The sequence below is a fragment of the Pundamilia nyererei genome, unplaced genomic scaffold, assembly GCF_000239375.1.
Source record: "Pundamilia nyererei isolate P.nyererei 1_Seehausen unplaced genomic scaffold, PunNye1.0 scaffold00031, whole genome shotgun sequence".
In the NCBI taxonomy this organism is placed as follows: Eukaryota; Metazoa; Chordata; class Actinopteri; order Cichliformes; family Cichlidae; genus Pundamilia; species Pundamilia nyererei.
This window is the reverse complement of record NW_005187432.1, coordinates 4,100,957-4,120,653: the sequence shown is the minus strand read 5'-3', so window position 1 is coordinate 4,120,653 and position 19,697 is coordinate 4,100,957. Positions and strand designations below refer to the sequence as shown.

Genomic DNA, 19,697 nt, shown 5'->3' with positions numbered 1-19,697 from the left:
AAATACTAAAACCTTAAACCTGCGATGAATGATTTTTGGACAGCAGACAAACGTCTCAAAATCAACTCTGACGTCATATTTCAAGGTGATATGACAACCCTGCTAGTAAACATGTCTATTTACACATCCAGTAGAGGAGGAGTGGCATTGGCAAAGGTTTCTCCTGGCTCAAAATCAGCCTTTTGTTGTGAGGCTATGCACGTAAGCATGACTGATCCAAATACAGTCAAGGCACAGAATCTGTTACTTTACCGTTTTTCTGTCCCTCTTTCTTTCTTCAGTGGAAAAAGGCCAAAACATATTTGATAGGTAAACACAAACAGAGTACATCTGTGCACGTTTTTCTCTCCCTCTCAGCTTACTGAACAGACATCCTACAGCCGGCACACATTTGCTGTGGAAAATGTTTCAAATTGAAGGGATTAAAGTGGAGGATTAGAAGATGGCGGACTGTTTGCTCCAGGTCATTGTCCTGGTTTATGAGGTGAGAATGGCCTTTGTTTAGTAACAGCTGATTAAGCAGGCAGGACAATTAGAGAAAAATGGCAAATAATGGATTCTTCTGGTACGCTTTTAATGGTAATCACTCATTTACAGACTATAAATACTTAATATTTCAAAAATGAAGTACACACTGTGAGCTTTGGCACTGATATAGTTGTATATGAAATTAACAACAGCTTTCAACAAAACAAACCAGCCACATGACAACAGTTTAAAAGCCAGAATGACTAAAAAAAACAAATAAAATAGAAGTTTACTCATGCCGGTGAGTAAAGGAAGGTTTGTTCTCTTTTATTATCTAATCTGGCTCAAAACCCGCCTTGAACTACCCTTGACCCTTTTCCCTCCCGAGTGCCACATCTGCACTTTCAGCCCAGACACTCATCACACCTTTGAGTACACTGCTTATCCTTCAAAGCACTTTCATTTCCACAGCTTAGTTTAAAGCCAACAACAGCAGGAGGACGCCATTGAGAAGGAGGAACCAAAAAAGGGAACAGAAAGGAAGTCAAAGTGAAAAGGATGAAATGGGAGTACAGCTGAATCGCCACAAATCAGCTGCAGCTGGAAAATGCGCTGTCTCTTTAAAACTTTTATACACAAAGCTAAAGGTATATTAAATATTATATTCAGTATTTTTGCTAAAGGTTTTTGGTGATAATAATATAAATTATCATCCATATACTTACACACTCACCCTTTTTCTGACTTCAAGGGGACCTATTATTCATATTTCCAGCTCCAAGTTTTTAATCCCTAGATTTTAGGGTGTCTTTGTATGATTTGCATATCAAAATAATCGCTGCTTATCTTGTGATGAGCAAAAGTGCAGTGCCTCGGTTCCTTTTTCGTCTGGAAGAAGCTGCTTAGCTCCTCTGCATTTAAGGCAGACCACCAATTAAGCCCACTTTCATTTGATTGGCATGACCTTTGAACAGCATGTAGGTCGGGCTTCTGTGCTTAGAGCCAGAGATGGGATGATGTGTGTGTGAGATGACACTAACTCACATAATATAAAGCAAAGAATAGAAAACTGCCTGAAAATGAAAGCTTAAAGCTGTCTGAAGCCCGAGGCTGTAACACTGGTGTTTTCAAACAAAGCACCTCATCTGCTCCACTGGAGATGGATCTGCTTTCAGATGACCTGTCAGGTGTGAATGTACCGCATGCAACTCCATGAATGTGAAGCTGCATGTGGTTCAAACAGAGATTATGTGCTTGGCAAATCCTCTGTGGATTAATAAAGGTGAAATAAACCTGGCAGCAGTGGCACTGCCACCTTTCCTGTCATCACTGACAGACTGCATGGACTTTGTTGCTGCGTGTTGCTTGCCAGACACGCCCTCTATCTGTCCGCAGCCAGCCAGGGGAGTCAAGGCCAAGCACCCCGGGGTGCTGACAGCCTGTCCCCTGATGTTTCACCACTGGCCAGTGGTTCTGTAACAGACGACTACGTGTCCTGAAAGACCGAGCTGCATTTTCAGCCTTTGCCCAAGCAGAAAGACTTCGGCTGTCTGGAGTGTTTGTGCTTACAGGCACACCCACCCTTGTGGACAGCCCAGTCACAGTAAGCGGAGGTGTCAGAGGGACACAGCGAAGGGCACTGGCAGGTCAGCACAAGCACAACACCTATTTGAGGTAACTGCAGAGCTAGAGAAAAGGGAAAACACAGTTCACTCACAAGTGTCTGCATTTACATAAAGATCGCACGCTGCAGTGCAGACACAAGCGTCTGGCTGGTACACAGCGAGCGAGTGAGCAACACAGAAATGTAGGATACTGAGTCAAATTCAGAAATGCAGACGTGCCCACTTTGACCTAGCTGTCTGCGGTGTCTGACAAACACACAAATATACACACAGAAAGAAAAAGAGGTCTCTGTGTCTGTGTGTGCACGTTGCTCTGTGTCTGTGTACACACACAGACACAGAGCAACGTCTGAGCTCAGCAAGAAGACCAATTCCTGCACCGTCATGTGCTACAAACACACACAGTGGCAGCAACACGACCGACTATTTTTAATTCCACATTGAATTTGTTGAATATTTTCTGGTTTTGTTTTTTCATGTTACTGCAGGATGAAAGATCTTTCTGATTGATTGCCTCTAACTAAAAAGAAAAAAAAATGCTCCCTGAAGCAATCTCGCATTTTGTGCCAAAAAAACCCATCATAACAAAATTCCTGCGATGTCTGCTCACTAACAATAGTCAGCCTGCAGTTATTATAAATGCACTGGTAAATGAAAGTATCGCAGCATTTTTAGCAACATGCAACCCAATTTAGACAAATTTAGACGTGTTTGTAGGGAAAATTATGCATCGTGTAACAAAACCATTGAGTAGGTAAATGTATATCGTTGGGGTCTGTGTGTTTATGTTTGCAGCCTCATTGATCCAGTGGCTCTTCTATGGGCCATTAAGAGCCTCTCAGCCTGACGGCGTGTGCACTTACGAGGAGGAGTTGACGGTCGTGTAGCCAGAGGGACACTCGGGGATGCAGGCGCCGTTGTGGATGACGTATTCGCGGCAGTCCGTGCTCTTGCTGCGCTCCTTCTCCCGCTTGCATGTGTTGTGCAGATTCTGACAGAATTCGAATGAGACACAGCGCCAGCCCTTGTAGGTGAAGTGGTTTTCTGGGCAGCGCTGCACGCAGGTACCTTCGTGCTGGAGGCCGCGGCAGGCCACACAGTGACTGGCTGAGTTGGGCTCCAGGCAGCCGCCCAGGCACTGGCTGTGGCAGCACTGGTCATCTTTGGTGCAGGCCCGATGTTTGCACTGAACAGGACACACTGAGGATTGGAGAAGGAGGATGAGGTTAGAAAGAGTGTGCTGCAGGTGAAACGAAGATGACACGAGTTAAAGAAAGGACAGGAAAAGGAGCTTATCAAAAATCAAACACCTACATGTTCTGATTAGTCCCCACTGACACTGAACTTTTACCTCTTGGAGAAACCTCATGTGATCAGATCTCTGTCAGAAGGAGTGAAATCCCTCCCTATTCTGCAAGCCAGCAGCCCCGAGGACCATCTGCCATTGGCCAAGGAGCATACTAAATACAAATAGCAGGGATCCAATACCAAGTCGACCAAAGAAAAATACTTCTCCAGAAGGCTTGGTGAAAGTGAGACAAAGGGGAGAAACTGGCATTTAAAGTATGCAAGTATTTTGCACGTGAGGGCTGGTTAAAATGAGTTTATTTGCAATCCCTTTTATTGTCATTTAAGCTTTGCACTATCCAAGCTCATGAAGTTAAGTAAGAAAACAATGACTAAGCAACTGAAGTGCTTGGGAGACATGATATGATAATCTCCACAAGACCACAAGTAACCAGGGATACTTGTACCCTGGGTGGTATTTATCTGTTTTCCAAGCAGTACATGGAAAGATTAAGTTAATCAGTCAAGGAACATTTTCATGTTTTTTGTGAACTTTTATGTTTGCTCTCTGATTAAATCTAATCTTTTACTGTTGTGCTCATGCCTGTACGTTAAAAGGACTGTTTTTTTAAAGGTGCTATATAAAAAACGTTTAATATGCAACTGTAATAGTTGTTATAATGAAAAGGGCAGCGGTGGCTAATGAAAACTAATTAGCAAACAGCTGAGAAGATTAAATAGTCTGTAAGTTATTGGAAAAATAACAAAGAAGCTGAAAATGATGGATTAAAGGGTTAAAAAGATTTGTTTTGTTTTTTTTTTACTAATTAATACATTTTAATAGCAATATCTGCTATTTATTTGCAATACAATTATGCTTAAAAATACTTAAATGTCCACCTCATATAGTTAGTATGAATTTAGGATTTACCAAACAGACCTAAATGCTGACTTCACATGTTTAAAATTTATCTGAACGGCTTGCAAGGCAGTAAAATCAAATGAAACCTGCTGTTGATTAAGAAGTACTGGAGCTCGTCTGACAAAGACTGGAAATCAGTGATAGAGATCCAAACTTCTGTCCAAATGTTTTAAAATCTCAGCAGCCCTTTATGAAGATTTCTTCTCCCACATCTCTGATCTCAGTGTTACAGACCAGTGTGTGTCATAATTTTGTGCACCTGCAAAACGGTTTTAAAAGAAAATAATATAAAATGCAAACAATCCATCTTTAAGATGTGGCAAATAATAAATCAAACTGTCTGGCTCATTAGAACATACCAACGTGTCTTTTTAATTAATGCTGGGAGAATTATTTCAGAGTTTATTTATGAAGGTCAATAATAAGTAATTTATGTTTTAATCTAAAGTCAGTTACTAGTTTAGCTCGTCATTCGGGTCTGGGATGTTTTGTAAAGGCATTTTTATGCTTGTGTTGCTGCAGCTTTATCCTCCTCAGGCTGTGAGAAACCTTGTCCTGTTTCAATGAAAACAATATTTAGCTGAAGCCTTAATGTTGATAAAACTGCCACACACCACAAAGTGTTGGAAATGATATGATATAACCTAAAAACATATTATTAATTATGGCCTGTGTTTAATATCCATGTATTTCTAAGCTCTTGGCCGAAACAGCCACGGAATAAACAAATGATCTAAAGCGGCTGCAGAAAATGTATCCACGGGCCTCTCTTTGGGAGAATAGAGAGCTCTGCAAGAGAAATGAAAACACTGAAAGATCGCAGCGTCCTGACGGTTACAAAAAATATGCGACTAAATGTCTCCTGGGCGTAAACAAGCTCAACTAAAGACTCAAGTCTGCAGATCGGCTGTTTACACATATGTTTGCTTGTGTGCATGCGTGTAAATCAGTCATTACGTAACAGGAGGCTGTGTGGATTGGCAGGTGTGTGAATGTGCCACACTGTGTTGTCGATGAGTCCAAGGGGAGATGTAGGACTCTCAGAGGTAAATACAGCAGACTGACCTGCCCGCTGAGATTAGCTCCTCATCCACGATAGTCAGATTAAAACCGCTCAGCAGCAGGGCTGATAATGAGGGTACGTTACAGGTGAGGCCGTATAGATGTGAGCATGTGCGTCTTTATGAGGCTGAACTGACATTAAATGCAAGGGGAATGTGTGCGAAAGGAAACAATGAATCTGAGTAACGTGCAGCAGTTGTTGTAGCAGTTTCCTCTGCTGGGCAGCGATCGCTGAGCACCATTCGGATTCAGTGTGCATGTGTTGAAACGGCTTGTCTTCATTAGTGTCACGAGGTCTGCCATTAAATGAACAAAACAACATGTACCCCCCTGTCCTCTTTTATTAACAGAGGTAAGCTGCTGAGGCACACGAGGAGTGTGCTTGGTGAGGGCAGCAGCAATATGAGAATGTGAGAGGGAAGCTAAAGGGGGGCACCGAGCTAGAAAAACAAATGATATAATTGCCCCTTATCAACGTCAGTCAGTCAGGATTTACAGACAGTAGAAAAATAAAATAAACTGCTTCTTGCTTTGACCTTTTGCCTCCATCACCAAAGTTCATTTAAAAGCTGAATTTCTGCTTTTTCTCCCCACTCACATACAAACACAAAGAGACACACATACACAAAAGCTTTACTGTGTGTACTGACTGACTCCTGATCCTCCAGTGTGCTCCATGTCGCAGCACAGACCCAACAGATCCACCCTCAGCCTTAGCCAATGTGTTGGCTGGCTGTAGAAGCTAGCCATTCAAGTAGCCTCTCCCCTTTCCAAGGAAGACAAGCAGACGGTTTAACCCTTTGTGTCCTACTCAAACAGTCATACGCAAACCAACACGAGAGCCACACAGAAACAGGCTCAAGCTGAGGGAAAGCAAGGAGCGTGGCTCCACTCTTTCCATCTCCTCACTGCTATGAATCAGCTGCCTTTACGCTGATATAAACCACAAGCTGCTCCCATTAAGAGCGCCTGGAGTATATTTTAGCATGCATATACATCTCTGACATTCAAAAGAAAAGTGCCAGTTGAGAAAAACATGGTTTCCTTCTGCTACAAACTCATGCTAAGACAATCTTGATTGTGCACTGAACAGCTCGGCGCCTCAGGACGATGATCGTGCCTCATCATGTCTACGACCTGTTACGAGTTCTTACAGATTTCAACAGCTTTGGAAACTTTTCCACCCAGACTGAAATATCGCTTTCAGCAACTGACAGCTCCTCCCTCAGCTGCAACTGCAGTTAGTTAAATGTTAAAGTCCAAGGAAATCCATAAATGTGGTGAAAGATGGCGATGATGTTTTTCCTTCGTTATGCTTTCAGTGAGAATTTTTAAATGCGGAACCATTATAATTAAAGAACCGATTACAACCTCCTATGCAGCAAAACCACACGGATGTGCTAAGATTTTAAACTGAGCAACAAACAAAGCTGAAGTAATACTTTACAGAAAGTTAAAAAAATAATAATATTTAGTCAGTTTTGCCATTAACTCCCAATAAAGTCTTTTCATTTCAGGTTTTGGACTACTGGTCTAAGAAATACTTTGTTAAAAGATTCATTTTGTCCACTCAGAACATCATGTAGGCCTTTTTCACATACAATAATAAATAACACAAATTAAATTTTAGTTGATGCCATACACTGCTACTAGAGCTGGGCGATATGAGATTTTTTCATATCACGATATGTTTTTTTCATTTCAGGCGATAACGATATCCATCACGATATAAGCCAAATAACTATATTTGTAAGATTTAAATGTGCCGTTGCTCACAAGTAAAATGTGAAATAATCAGCAGCTTGTTTTGATTTAAATATTTATTTCCCATAATAAGTTCAACAGGGTAGATGTACTTAAGGAACATGAGACTTTTTCAGATAAATAAAGGCAAATATTGCAAACTACACAAAAGGCAGCCGCTAAAGCGTCTAAGTTTCAAAATAGAACAAACGAAACAGACTAAATTGTCAATTCCACTTAGAAACAAAGTATTAATTCTACAAATAAATCTTAGTTTGTTTTACAGAAGAACAGACAAAACTGACTAACTTTTGTCAATATCAAATAAACTGAGAACTAAAAGGAAATTCTCAATCTCTCCTTGTTGTATAGCTTAGCTTTTCAAACAGTTGTAACAGTTACTTTAGTCTGACAAAAGCCGAATGACGAATTAGCGCTTCCAGTCAGAGACTGAGGCTACGTCCACACGTACACGGGTATTTTTGAAAACGGAGATTTTCCGTTTTCGTTTTAAAAAATAATCCCGTCCACACATAAAGGCAGAAATGAAGGAAAACGCTGCTATGAACATGCCAAAGCAGCAGGTGGCGCTAGATTCCTAACCGTGCCGAAATGTTGGCCAATCAGAAGTCTAGAAGCCTCGGTGGGAAAAAGTAAACAAAGCTGGGGCATAGAAGCAGAACCGAGTCGTATGTGTAGACGGACAGTAACTGTGTGTATATGTAAGCATTTAAACACTGCAGAGAGTAGAATTAACAGTATTGTAGAAATTCATTTCACCGAAACAATAACGTGGCGCACAGTGTGACGCATGCACCAGTTTATTGTATTTCCAGACTTGCTTTCGGCACATTTACAGTGCACGCTACTCTGTTTTTTGTCAGACTTGAAATAGCCGAAATACCTTCACACTACGGAACTTCTATGGCTCTTCTGTTCGACAATCTCTCCGGCGTTGGAACCATCATCTGTTTTCTCTTCGGTCACGCTCGGTTGATTTTTCTAGTCGGCACACTCATTTCCTCCATTACGCGCTGGCTCCATTACCCGCTGGCTGCTTCCCAAACAAACACACGTGCGGCTTGGCACTTGTGCTGTACGTAACAAGTCACGCGACGTGACGCTGCGGCTGTGATTGGTTCGGCTCTGCGCTACTTAATTTGGATCGGCTGACCTTTTTTTTTTTTTTTTTTTTTAGAGAACAAGAGCGGCGAGGTCTATCGCGATAGCTTAATTTCTCTATCGAGTAAAAGTTATATCGCGATACATATCGTTATCGTTCTATCGCCCAGCTCTAACTGCTACTTATTGCAATACAAATTAAAAGTTATGTTTAGCTGCTCCCTTTTTTACAAGCAGTCACTTCTGTGGAAACGGATACACTTCCTGACACTATCCCAAAGGGATTTCTCGCCCCTCTCAGGATTAAACCGCAGCTCTCTAATTTGTTTGATGATGGTGTAAACCACTAGAATATAAAGCTACTATCTCAATATAAATGAGAGATTTTGAAAATGCGAAAAACTGCCGCTCTTTGCAGGATAGCCTCATATAATTACAGTTTGAAAGTTATCAGAAAGGAAATAAATTACACTGTCCAGCCCAATATACACATAAATGTCACCAGCAATGTCACCATTTATACTCATGCTCAGGCTCGCTAAAGTATTTTCCTGAATGACAGTCTCAGACAAATCCATCGTATCCCCGTTGAATTTGTAAGTTTACTCACAAAGTAATGAACATTTTCTCATTTTTATGGTAGTTTCATTTTAATGGAAACAGAATATTAACCAAAAATCCAGAAACCAAACACTTTACATGAAAGTTCTAAATTGATTTGCACTGAGTGAAATAACTATTTTATCCCGTTAACCATCCAGATTATGGCTTCCATGTGGCACAGATTACAATCAATCAATTACAGATACTCCTTATCTCAACTCTTTATATGTTTAAAGCACAGCTGACAAAAGATTCAATTTCTTCCATTTCAACCTCTACCAAAGAGCTGTCAAAGGACAGGACATCAAGAAACATGAGCAAGAAGCTGACAAAGAAGAAGATGACACTGTTGGTGTGATTATTGGGTCATGGATGGGTCTTCCAGCATGACAATGGCCTAAAATATATTGCCAAGGCAACAAAGGAGTGGCTAAAGAAGAAGCACATTAAGGTCATGGAGTGGTCTAGCCAGCCTCCAGACCTTAATCTGTGGAGTGAGCTGAAGGTTTGAGTTCCTCCACCAAGTAACAATTCAATGCTTGTGGAATGAACACTTGTATCACTCAACGATGTGCAAATCAATTTATAACTTTTGTTTTTTGATATTCTGTCTCTCTCCATTAACATGAAACTACCATAAAAGTGAGACGGTCCATTTCTTTGTAAGTGAGCAAACTTACAAATTGAAAGTCACTTGTTCACTGTCCAAACGACTTACTCCACACTCTGCCATATCTGCGAAGTTGCTCAATGATCCTAAATGATCATTATCACAAGTATCCCCTATCGCAATCCATGCAGGCTTAAATAATAATAACGAGCGACCACACTGAAGGAGATACTCATTTCTTGTGCAGTTGTCAGAAATGTTTCAAGGTCGAGACCGTGATGACCTGTGAGAGCGAGGCCACACCAAGCTACCTTTGATCTTCCAGAGCGGGGAAGGATCCAGAGGAGGCTGTTTGGAGGGGTTTGCTATTCTTTCCTTAAAACATGCAAATCCCTAAATACATGGCTGCTTTCTTTCTTCTTCTTTTTGTTGTCAACACCGACGCTGGCAGTTTTTGACGAGCAGAGGTTCTTTCTCAGTTTGATCTGTACCAATTAGACACACTAAACTTGAGTTCTCCATCTCTAATCTTCTGTTTGTACAATCACCTGGTCACATTATATCGATATATCAACACTTCACTTTCCCTCTCTGTCTTTTCTCTTTACAGATGCATGCAAAAATTAAAAAAAAGTATCCTGGTTCTTATTGCTTTATTCCACTGACACGTTGGTCAATTTCTGTCTTTTCCGTGCAAAGTACAGCAGGATTGCATGAAGGCTGGGGAATAAGCCTGCAGAAATGTCTGGCACGTTATCTCATAAGCTGAGGTTTCATTTGAATGAGGCGGCAGCGCTGCACAATAAGGCGCTCAATCTCCCGCGGCCCAAAAGGGACAGCAACAACCAACACCGCATCAGGTCTCCGTCAGCCTATCAAGTCAGTGCCAACTTGGAAAAAGGGGGTGAAGAAAAAAAGATTTGCATTGCCCAGCTGCAGCAATGTGGGGTGTCAGAAAGACAGAAAAAGTGACGCACTCAAGTTTTCAACAGGTCCACTGTTCTGGACCGCTGAGCAATTAAAACACAAACTGCATAAAGAGGTTCTTATTGTGTTGTTTCAAGCAGTTAAAGCGCTATAAACTGTAAAGAGTTTCTACATGTTTTCATTAACCACAATCCTCCCTGAAATAATTTAGTGATTTTTTTTAATTTTTTTTTAGCTTTTTCCTCTTTTGGCGGTGATGAAACAACGACCTATTCAAACCTTTTTTGCATTGAGATCACATGAGAGTTGAGAAAATGCCAAACAGGAACGTGGTGGTGCAGTGGCTGGCAATTAAAATTCCACAGCTATGACAAGGGTAGTATTTAGTTTCTATGAAAGAAGGTTTTTGCTGAAGGCCCAGAAGAAGAAAAAATGAAGAAAAAAATACATTTCTGTTTGTAGATGCTAAACTCAAGGATCGTGCTGAAAAAAAGGCTAACAGAGAAAGACCTAGAGTAAAGAATAATCTGCCCTAATGTAACCGATTAAAGACAGATTGAACTTTAATGTGGGAGTACGAGTTTGGGTGCGTTTACTTTGCACAACAACCGTGGGAAGGTGCACTCAGAGAAAGTGCTGCATCGTGTTGGGATATTTTTGCTAACAGTTTATTTTCCGTTACTCTTTCACAGCAGTATATCCAGTCTCTGACTCCAGCTTCTTCTAAACTCCAACTTGTTACTGGCTGATCTGATGTTACTCTGGACACCGCTGTTAATAACATCAGCTGTGTTGACAGAGAATCACATGTGAGCTGCCTGATATATGGCTCTGATGACTGATCTGACAGGTGTTCTTCAGTGAGACAGGTAAAAGTCCAAAGAACAATCTGCAAATTTCTTTCTGTACAAACCTGCATTTGCCTTATAAACTTGTTTCTATGCATGCTTGAAATGCATCAATAAATCACTACACCTATATCCCGTTTTCCTGCAGCATATAAAAGAAATAAGGGGTGACTCAAGACTTATGCCTGTGTCTGACACAGGCGTTAGCTGTTTGCCACCCAGGGCTGGTGTTTCATTCTGACTGATTGTGTGTTGGTGACACACTCTAATGAAGACTTGAAGTTGATATACACTGGTCTGTTTTTTTCTGCCAATATGCTGAAAGAGTAATTTTAGAAGACAGAGTGGCTGAGTCATTTTCTATAGTTATTTTTGCAAGACATAATATTTACAGAGTTATCCAGGATTTTATCCTTTCCATCACTGAATTCATGATTTCAGCTCATCTAAAGCAGTAAAGACACATTGCACTACCTGACACAAACTCATTTTACTACCATAGCACTGCCTGTCGGGAACAGATGTGATATTAGTCCCTACCCCTCCCCTCTATACATGACAAATGAAAGTGCAAAGGTGGCAATTAATCAAGTGGGTGACATTTAAGACCTGATGCTGATTTGACCAAAGTCTTACAGAGAAAGGAAAATTTAAAAAAAAAACAACAACAATCCACTGGTGATGACCAGCGACACCACTGCTAATAACATCTCACATTTCTTCTTTTATGTGTATTTATTTATTTGAAACGTTGAAATTTTGCTTAAAAATTATTTTGTCTGGACTAGTTAACTGAAAGGTTTAAAAATATTTAAAATAAAATCTGTATCTGTCAGAGAGGAAAACTTCTGAAACAAGTGTGACATAGTCAGACAGTGAACAAATATAAACTCAAAGTACAAGTGTCATGAATGAGGCATCAGTTTGTGTTATTTTCTCTGGTCTTTGTTTTGGTGAAATCTGGTTATAAAAATGTCGACATTTTGAATAAAAAGGGTAGGTGCAATAAGGTGAACTCGTTTGTGTTTTTCCCATTTAATTCAATAGTTTTTTTTTGTCAACATTCATTTTATTGTTAGGTGGCTGCTTTTCTATAACCGTCAGACAGAGTAATGGTACTGTGAAATGCTAGTATTAAGAATAACCACGATCATTAAGAATGCTGATATATTATTTATCATTTGTATTCATTTTTATTTTATGCTTTTGTGCACATTTGGTTCCAAACTCTCTCACCACCTCCAAACACAGAGTTTAATTCACTTTTTCAATTTCCAAATAAAAGACAAAACACAGTAAATTAGATGAGTGGTAGCTCTGATCAATAAACATTGTTCTAATAAACTTATTTCAAATTACTGTGGCCACTGTAATCATCTAGAAAGAATCTGATATTGTGAAAGCTATAGATTAGACAAAACCAAAACTCTGATGGGTTTGACATAATGTGTTGCTATAACGATCAAAGCATATGTATGCATGTATCGTATCTGGGCCGATCTAATCAAAACTTTACACAAACATCGTCAAGCAAACAGTGATTATTATTTTTTTAAAACATTTATTACAAATCCCAATTTTTTCCATTTTCATATTCATGTCCCTCCTACAAATGTCATGATCTCCAGCTTTAATTTGAGGATGTCATTTAAGTTAGGATCTGGATATTTTACACTCCAACATAACCGTCGGGTGTTGTTTTTTTTTTTCAGCCAAAAAATGTAAACAAAAAAACAAAAACCCAAACAAAAAAACAAAAACAAAAAACCCCACTATTAATAATTAAAAAATCCTCAAACAAAAACACAGCAGAATCTGAGTGTCAGCTATTCTGAACTTGAGTCTTCTTCTGAGCTTGAATTTATTTCAATGATTTAGTCTTGCCGAACAGAAAGAACTCAAAGTAGTCAATAATGTGTCTTGAATTTATTAAAACTACCTGCATCCAATCTTATTCAAACTAAAGCCACTTATGCCACAGGAGACAAAAAAAAGAGCTGTTGTGTCATTGGGACTTTTCAAAGAGCAACGGTTAACGAGCCAGGTTTATTTGTCTCGTTTAAAAACTTGTCAGCTGATCTGACTCAGCAGCAGCAGCAGGGCTCGGTTAAGACGACTATGAGAGCAACAGGAACCGTAAACAATTTCATTAACTGCCTCCGGCCTCAGTTAATAGAACAAAAACACATAAACAACATGGAAAAGCACTTTTTGTTTTTAATGTTGCGCCGCCATCTCTGTCATCTGAAGGCAGGATATCCACTCTGTCCGTGACTGGAATAGAAATGATAAACAGCGCGCTCATTGATGGGTAATTGCGCTTCCTGCTGGACAGGCAAATGACGCACGCCACAGCCTTGAATCTTAATTTCCCGCCAGGGTTCAATGCCAGGGTCAAATAACGACTACCTGTTATGACATCAAAAGCATGTATGTTATTAATGCAACGTCACAACGTCTTTAATAATCTTCTTACTCGTGATTAACGCTGTCAAAGGGCATCCAAACCAATCACCATCAGTTTTTTCCTTTCTTTTTTAAGCAGATAACATCTTATTTGACTTGTTTAGAAAGGAAAACAAAGGTTACTGTTGCTGTTATAAAAAAAATCTTTTTTACTTGTGATTCCTAAATCTTTGAAAGTGCATATGTTTTAGGTTTCCAGCAGAACCAAGAACAGACTTTGTGGAACGAAAAGAAAATCTCTGAAAACCATAAAGAGAGTTAGGGATTTTCTGAGCACGCAAATAATGAACATCTGCTTGGAAAAACACCCGATATCACAAAGGAAGATAAAACAAAAGCAGCCATCTCAAGGAGTTATTATTTCGCAAGGAGCAGCCATTATTCAAGCAAATGAGAAGCTTTACTTATTCACCACCTTTAAGGCACCAGGATGCCAAAATGAATTATAACCGAGTCTCTAAATCTGCTTCCTTTCACCGAAGATCGTTTTCAAGAGCACTCTTTACGTGGCATTTTGTTATTTTGTGATTTATTTGTAGCCCCGGGTACAAAACAAAACATAACAGGGCTCGGCTCTGACGCATCAGTGCCATTTTATGGAGTGAGGTGTTATGGATTTATACAACAGTGATATTTTTTGCTCCACCGCTCATTGAAGATCACACGCATACCTCACACTCGGCTCAAGAACAAAAACAATCTGGCACAGGAACAAAATATCACCACGGCAACGCAAATGTTATCCACCCTGATCACGCGGCGCTTGAACGACAAGGAACTGCTAAAACATCTGGATCGAAGCTGCATGTAACTTGTTAAGAGGAGATAAAAAGAAACATATTATTCAATAGGCTGTAAAACTGTGGCGAGATGTTTCAAATCCACTATGGCGATGGTGAGCGTGCACGCCGCTGAAGAAACGCCTGTCGGCCCTGCTTTAACAGATGCCTGAGATGTCTGGGATTCCATGGGAAAGGCTCCAGTAGCTGAACGGAGAGGGTTTGCAGGGTGCAGCTCCACAACACTGAGTGCCAGAGCACTTAAGTCAGCTCAAAGAAATAGACTTGTGGTGCGTGTATTGGGGGTTCTGAGGCTAGCTTTATGCTGGTGAAATAGTACTCTGCGACCATGAAGAGCATAGTTGTAGCTGAGGGGGGAAGAAAAAAAGAGGAACAAGTTTTAATGACTGGTGCATTTGTCCCATCTTTTCTGCCCTCCCTCCCCACTTCCTGCCCGATTACAAATTGAACTTCTGTGATACCAATAAGGTCAAAGGAGTCAGAATTTATACACAATTTATCAGCTAACTGGGTTTTAAGGTCCTCATACATCACTGCACAGCTCAACTACTGTATTGTGAACCGAGCTGGTGTTTGCCATGGCCAACTCAAATAAACAGCAACCTCAGTTCAGCAGCTTTGCTCACTTATTTTACTTCAAAGCAACTTTTAGCATTTTATCGATCCTTCCTCTGATAGATGTGCTCTCGTTCTTGCATAATTTTTCCAAAATGCACCGCTTTGTTGCACTGGTTCTGAAAGGCGCTTCTTAAATGTAGTTTTGGTTATTTCTAAGTAAAAAGACAACTCCATCTGTGGTGCGATAAAAAAGTAAGAAAGAAAGAAAACCAAATAGCTCACAGATGAGATGCACACTGGCAAAGAAGCACAGCGGAAACATAAATAAAAGAAAGGGAATTCAGACATAAAATTGGGGTTGTGCTGCTTCTTTTGGATGGAAAAAAAACCAGCTTCTGGTCCAAATTTGTGACGTCACTAAACAGCAGTTTCAATCCTTTAATAAAACCACAGCAGCCTGTATTAAGGAGGTGTGATACATTGTGCACAGTGTAAGTGAGTGAGTCAGCTTGTGTTAGCGTGTGTTTAAAGGTAGAAAAGCTGTTTAGGCTCATCAAGGACACGCCGTCTTTCACACACGGATCTGGATTTTCTACCTTTGTTTTAGTTTGAATACCATTTAATTTACGTCTTGCAGCTGGGGTGTGCAGAAAGCTACAGATTTAAGCTTTCAGGATTAATATTATATAAATCATAGGAAATCAGCGTGAACGAGTGCCGTGTGTGAGAAAAAATGATTCATGGGATGAGTGGAGGAAAAATACCAGTTTAGCTCTCAAGTTTCATGACAAAGATGGAGACACCTGCCGAGTCATAGTTTAAAATAAGAATATTAGCGATGAGTCATTTAAGACACTTTGATGAAGCTTTTTTAAAAGATTTTCTCAGAGGTGACTCAATTTTCCCAAATAATAAAACTTGGTCAGAAAATCCTTCATTTCCCTACAAACAGCTTCATGAGCAGCAAAGTTTGTCTTTTTTTCTGCGAGCTAAACTCTCCACAGGTCAGCCTTCAGTATTTTGGTCTCATAAAAGTGTCTGCCGCTACCGAGGCGACACTCTAGGCCTCAACGTCCATTCATAACCTCGGAGAGGAAGCGGTCCACAAAGACAGGAAACAATTGGGAAGAACACTCCGTGAACTTCTACAACCACCATTGTTTAGAATGGAAAGGGATTATGGCGCCAGCGCTGACTGCTGCGTGATGGACCTGCGACAAGGTCGACACAGAGGACTGGCTTGAGGTCAACGGCGAGGTGGGGCCCATTCCCTTACCCCCATGGTGGCTTTGCTTTTCCTTCCGATACGGCCTGCATGAATAACTGATGCGTTCATATCCACGATTACACCACAATGTTACTCCCGTGTTTCCTAGCAGCAAGAGTAAACAATGGCCGCCCGCTCTGTCTGCACACACACACACTGGCAGAGGTTATGTCCCCGTGTGATTTATAGTCCGTCTGTTACACAGACACACTGACCCTGACAAATCTCCCAGTTCATCTCATGATTGGAGCGCAGATATACATGGCATGAGCCCAGGGTTATTTTGGGCGCTCCATTTCAAGCGAGGTCCGGCACACGGTCGTCACCTGACCCGCTCGGGCTGTTTCGCAACAATTCCCCGATTGTCAGAGAATCAGCCTGCACACACATTGAATTTGAGGCAGGCTGTGTCTCTGCAGAGAGCTGTACTCCACCTCATGGATGCTTATTAATTATGTAGCAGACACAGGTGAAAGTTGCTGTGGTGGCAGGGGAGGAGGAGGATGAGGATGGTACCTGCTGAGTGTCGCATCTCTGGCAGAGACTATGAACTCCTAAAACACTGTTTCTCCAGCGTCCTTCAAGCAGTATTTAGCAGTCTAATATAAAGATCTCTGATACCAAACACAGCAATTTAATGCTCGCCTAAGTAGTGTATGATGGAAAGCTATATCACATTTCTGTTGAGACTTTGCAATAAGTCTGACAACTTTTTATGTAATCCATTAATTAAACAGTACCCAGATACCCTGTAGAACACAGATGGGTGGAATATCCAATGACAATTTAATTTTTTGCCCTTTATGAGCCTCTGCAGGGAGCAGTGGTGACAGTGTTAGTTTCAAATCTCAAAGCTTTGAAACTGTCAACTGACTGGCAATCACACTTTCCGTTTGCGCCAAGCAGCCTGCACGAGTATATTCACACATTTTTGTAGCCAGTGCGGCTGCGTTTGTGCAGCGAAAGACACACTTAAAGCCCGCCCAGCTCTGTTTCTCTTTTATATCACTGATAAAACAGTGGATGCGCATACTGAAGTCTGCACGTGAGCAAGAGTTGAGACAGCTTTTTTTTCTCGGCTCTGTATGATGAGCTCAGCATTTTGTTTGTAAGAGCCAGCCAATCAGAAGGAAAAAGACTGAGGCACTAAAACAGCTTGTTTCAGACAAAAGACGCCGAGCCCAGTGTAAGAGAAATAAGGATTATTTTGAACTATGAATCCTGAAAAATGCTAAATGAGCATTATAGGTCTACTTTTTATGACTTTTTAGCCTCTCAATGACAGATAATGCCTCAATAAACCTTCATTTCAGTAAATGTGATTCTTCATATGTTCCTCAAATCAGAGCTAAACTGTTAGCTGGTAAGTGAAACACTGCGCACTAATCCAATTTGTTTGTTATTTCTTCAGGCACATTCGCCTTACAAATTAAAAGACTACTAGATAAGAAAGACTAGGGGACAGCGAAGAAGCAACGCTGCATTTAATTCCTCATCCCTCTCTCTCATGTATAAAAGGACAAATCTGACAGACACATTGGAGAAATGTCTGTCAGCAGCGTTAAACAGTGGAAAATATTAGGATCATCAGTGGAAGTCCCGGATTTCTTATTGAAGCACATCCAATATTTTCAGCTGCCAGCACCTTTAAGGACTCAGGCTTAGCTGACTTAACAGCCAAACGAGCCGTGCCACATAACAGCCATTACCAAACCATAATCAAATGCCCATTATCTTCAGTTGAGCGTTGGCAAGAAACAGCACTTCATTAAAAAGAAAACAGACTCAAGTACAACATTCCCCCTCGTGCCAGCTCACAATTTCAGTTTTTAAAAGGAAAATAAAGGCCTGGTTTGTTTCTGAATGACCTGACTGGTTGGCTTGCCTGTTGAAGCGTCTGCTCCTGATTGGTTGTTTTGTAACAGCTTACTGTTTAAAGCCTTGTAACTCTGGTGCTGACAGAAATTGACAGCATCATCATCATCTCGGTCCTGTCACTGGCCTCCAGACTCTTTCTATTCCTTCTGTATTTGTCGAGTATGTTTCTTTTCCTCCTCCTGTTCTGTGTGTGTTCTAGGGAGTTTATGCCCAGTACATGTCTTGTGTCTTGTTTGTTCACTTAGGGTTAGGCAGCATTCCTTTCTGCAACAACATCTCTGTTCTGTTTGTTCACTTTGGCTTTAATGCACCGCGGAGTGCGCTGCTTTCGGTTTAATGTCATGTTTTCTCTTATATGAATAAATAAATCACTCTTTGCTGATAAACCTGTGGTTACCCTCGGTTACACTGCAACTCCCTTTATTCTTTTATATTAACCTACTTTACAGAAAAATGGGGAAAATACAAACATTGCACTTTATTTGACTTCATTTCACAGTACAGTTCTGTTGTACCGTGTCACGAATGATGCTGTAAGTAAGTCTAACGAGTGTCTAGCGGTGATGATACAGCTCCAGTGTCCTGGCACATTTCCCCAGGCTAATTTTAGGTGAATATTTGGTTACTGGTGTTGAATAGTGACGTGGCATGTCTTAACCTGTACAGAAGCGGAGCACCGATGGAGTTCGGCCTTAACCCTCCAAACAACATCCAGGCTACAAGAGAGTGTGATTTTAGTAAATGACCTAGTTAAAAAGAGCTAAAATAAAATACATATAATTGACTTTTATTTAACATTATTTACCTTTTATGTTTATGTGTTATTATTCAGGTTATTTGATATAATGACTTCAAAGCATAGTCTGTTTTGGGCCTAAGTAAATACAGTTACTAATTAATCCACAACTTAGCTGTCTAATTGGGGGGTGATTGTGTCATTTTCTGTAAAAATTAAAAAATAAAACAAAAAACATTTTTGTATCTTGGAATGACTAAACTACAGAAACACTAGTGCACTGTACGTGGATGTGTATTTTCTGTCTGGCATTTAGTTTTAATGAAACTTCATAACAAACAGAATTGAAGCTGAAATTGGACATTTCAAAGAGCAAATTGCAAATATAAAGAAGGGAGCGGGGCGGTGTCTCATTTTTGCCACTATTACGGCTGTTTACATGGTGTTTTTTTGCGCGCCTGTAGCTAAATCTAATCAAATTTGGTAATGAGCATCTCCGGTAACCGTGCTTTGCCACTATGCTGAACGGAAGCTTCCAATTTGGGGTAAAAAGGAGGGGGAATCTGCAGCGGCTGCTCGCCGAGAGGCTCAAATTACCCCTGATATAGAAGCAGGGAAGAGAAATGGGTTGTTACTCCAAACATGGGAGCCGAGCCAAGCCTCGTGGTTGCGCAGCTTTGTTTCGTGCTGTTGTACAGACTGCAGAAAGAATGTGTGTGTGTGTGTGTGTGTGTGTGTGTGTGTGTGTGTGTGTGTGTGTGTGTGTGTGTGTGTG

At 40.7% G+C, this 19,697-nt stretch overlaps 1 protein-coding gene across 1 annotated transcript in view; it reads right to left on the bottom strand.

Annotated features, from left to right (window-relative positions):
• insra (insulin receptor a) overlaps nucleotides 1-19,697 on the bottom strand; it is a 55,566-nt gene that overhangs the window by 18,577 nt on the left and 17,292 nt on the right. The window contains exon 3 of the mRNA XM_005729134.2: nucleotides 2,957-3,293. Within this exon, the coding sequence (XP_005729191.1) occupies nucleotides 2,957-3,293 (337 nt within the window). The remainder of the gene's footprint in view (nucleotides 1-2,956; nucleotides 3,294-19,697) is intronic.